General features: G+C 40.8%; 1 protein-coding gene across 10 annotated transcripts in view; it reads right to left on the bottom strand.

The window, feature by feature from the left end:
- Positions 1–2,500, bottom strand: part of EBF3 (EBF transcription factor 3) — a 120,041-nt gene that overhangs the window by 31,647 nt on the left and 85,894 nt on the right. For all 10 annotated transcript variants that reach the window (XM_050898599.1, XM_050898598.1, XM_050898604.1 and 7 more), the window contains 2 exons: positions 2,382–2,500; positions 1,737–1,863 (listed from right to left, as the gene is read on the bottom strand). The exon at positions 2,382–2,500 is cut by the window's right edge. In XM_050898599.1, coding sequence (XP_050754556.1) covers positions 1,737–1,863; positions 2,382–2,500 — 246 coding nt within the window. The remainder of the gene's footprint in view (positions 1–1,736; positions 1,864–2,381) is intronic.

Here is a 2,500-nt window from a genome sequence, read left to right as displayed (position 1 = left end):
TTTACATGTTAGAAAGAAGTTCAAAACAGCAAAACTTGCCAAATTTGCAAAATCCGCACCTAAGAAATCAGTTAAAGACATTACTATAAAGCGATTCAAAATTCCAGGCCTCTGCGCTGAGAGCCAGACCGTCATCTGGTTCAAATCTGCAGCGCTTCCCTGTGTGCAATGAAACGGCACCAGCTCGCAACAGCTAAAATATCTGGAACCTAGTCTAAGGCTTTTAATTCATTCATTTTTTATTTTGCTGAACACTTATCTTAGCTAAACAGTCATTCTTGTCATGACACTCTGCTGAAGCTTTGCATGGACCATGTTCACGATAGCATTTTTAAGCCTGTAACCGTGACTGGATGCAGCCCCACGTGCGGTTACCACCTTTGCAGCAGACAACGAAACAACATTGGCTTTTGAGATGCGTTGTTAGCGCCAAAAGCACCACGGTCGCTACCATCCCATTTGGTAACTCTGGTAAAAACCCAATCGGTAAGATCAAGAAAACGTAAATATTCTCTCCCTTGTCAGCCAGAAGTGAGGCACCCAGGTGTGAAGGCGAGCATTGGTTTTGCTCAGGTTGTGATTTCTTTGGGGATAGGTGGAAGATAGGAATCTCAGATGCTACCTTCACTTAAAAGTTCATTTCAGCAATAGATCTTAGGCAGACAGAAAAACATATCCTCGATGTGTTAACTGTTTAAAAAATCCTAGCTTAAAACTACCCAGGAACACACTTTTCCCATTAGATCTAAATTAATAGATAGAAACAGTTGCAGTCTAGTGGGAAAATATTCATCAAAATGCACATCATCTGCACATCATCTGCAATCTGCATTATCTACCCAATAAGCAGCAAGAACTCTCCCCGAATCCCTGCAGTCTGTCGAGTAAACAGTTAAAGGCTCTTTGTTTTCAAAAGAGAGATTGATTCATCAGATCAAATTTATTACCTAGAATCCTCATCCAAAAGTACGGTAAATTAAATTGCTGTTTCTCCCTTTTCCCTCCCAGCACCTCAGTTAAATTCATTGTTAAATGCCAGAAAAACTGTAATACAGGTTTTAGATAAAAAGCCAGCAATACTTCATCCCAAAGTAAGAATTTTCATATTAAAACCACTGGAAACCACAAAGTTCCGACTTTTTCTTGTGCTCTTGTAAATTAAAATCAAATGTATTTAAAAGAATTGGCACAAATAAATCACTCCCAGGCTTGTGAGTGTGTATCCCAAGTTTCAGGTCTGAAAGAATTTTTAGAGCCAGATTGTGAATAAGGTTGGATAAAGTTATTTAGATCCAACAACAGCTACTTGAACCGGTGCCTAAAACTTCAACTGAACCTTTAGAGAAGTTCAAGAAGTTTGGATAGATAGTCTGAAAAATATTTTTCATCACTGAATACTTCTTAGCTCCTTTTTCTGGCTGGAGCAGAGTCGGAAATACCGTTGTTAATCTATTTCTGGTCAAAATGAAAACAGGAAGTAACAGGCATCTTGTGAGAGAGCTTGATCCCATGAGACATCGAGACATTTTTAAGACCCAAGAGGCTTGGATAGGCACCAGAGCTTCTGGGTGCCCATACGAACAGGTATTTTGAGGTCCAGCTACCACCAGTCACATTTCCTGCAAGACACATCCTATTTTTTAACAGCATTGCCATGTTCACGCTTTGCACTGCCTGTGTATCATTAAGAGACGGGAGCTGTTATCCCAAAAGGAGTAAGGAAACCGTACACTTACCAGTGTAGACGAATCGGCCGGGAGCACCTTTGCAGAACTGTTTGGATTTGTAGGAGAGAGTTACTTCAACAACTCCTGGAATGTGCCGTGGCGGTGTTTGAACTCTGATGGCGTGGGGTGTTATCAGCTATAAAAATCGTACAGAAAACATATCTTAAACCAAGATGGCACTGATAAGACTGATGCCAGCCAGTTTACGTAATTACGAAAATGACTATCAATCGTACTCGTCGTCTCAAAATTCTCCCTTCTTGCTGTCACGTTCGAAGATATGGGTCCTACAGGTTTTTTTAAGAAAAAGCTCTGTAAATGATCCTTGGTTTTCGTTTGCAGGAAAGGCCACAGGGCATCATTCATATGAAAATTGCCTCCATATGTCTCCTTAAGGCCACTTCTAGTAATTTTAACACTAATTGTCCAATTGTACTGGGAGACCTCCTACAGCAAGTCTTCCACTAGAGGGCCATGATGTGCCTCAAGTACATTGCTCGCCGTGTAGTCGATTGTCACAAGTGAATTCATGGTTAAAAAGGCACCGTGAAACAAAATCTCATGATACCTCATGTCAATAGCCTATTGACAGCTTGTTAAAATCATTCATGGAAAAATGTTACAGTTCAAAGCCCACCAATTTAGATAGCTTACCTCACTCCAGACCAACATAGTTCCAAATACGACTTGTAAGCCATCAAAGAAGTTGTCTCCGATTATGATGACAGTAGCCCCACCAGTAGTCCAGCCTTCACTAGGACTGATGGCCTTTA

Source organism: Gymnogyps californianus, chromosome 6, assembly GCF_018139145.2.
Source record: "Gymnogyps californianus isolate 813 chromosome 6, ASM1813914v2, whole genome shotgun sequence".
NCBI classification, from domain to species: domain Eukaryota; kingdom Metazoa; phylum Chordata; class Aves; order Accipitriformes; family Cathartidae; genus Gymnogyps; species Gymnogyps californianus.
Note: the sequence above shows the minus strand (reverse complement) of the source record. Positions and strands in the feature narration are given on the sequence as shown.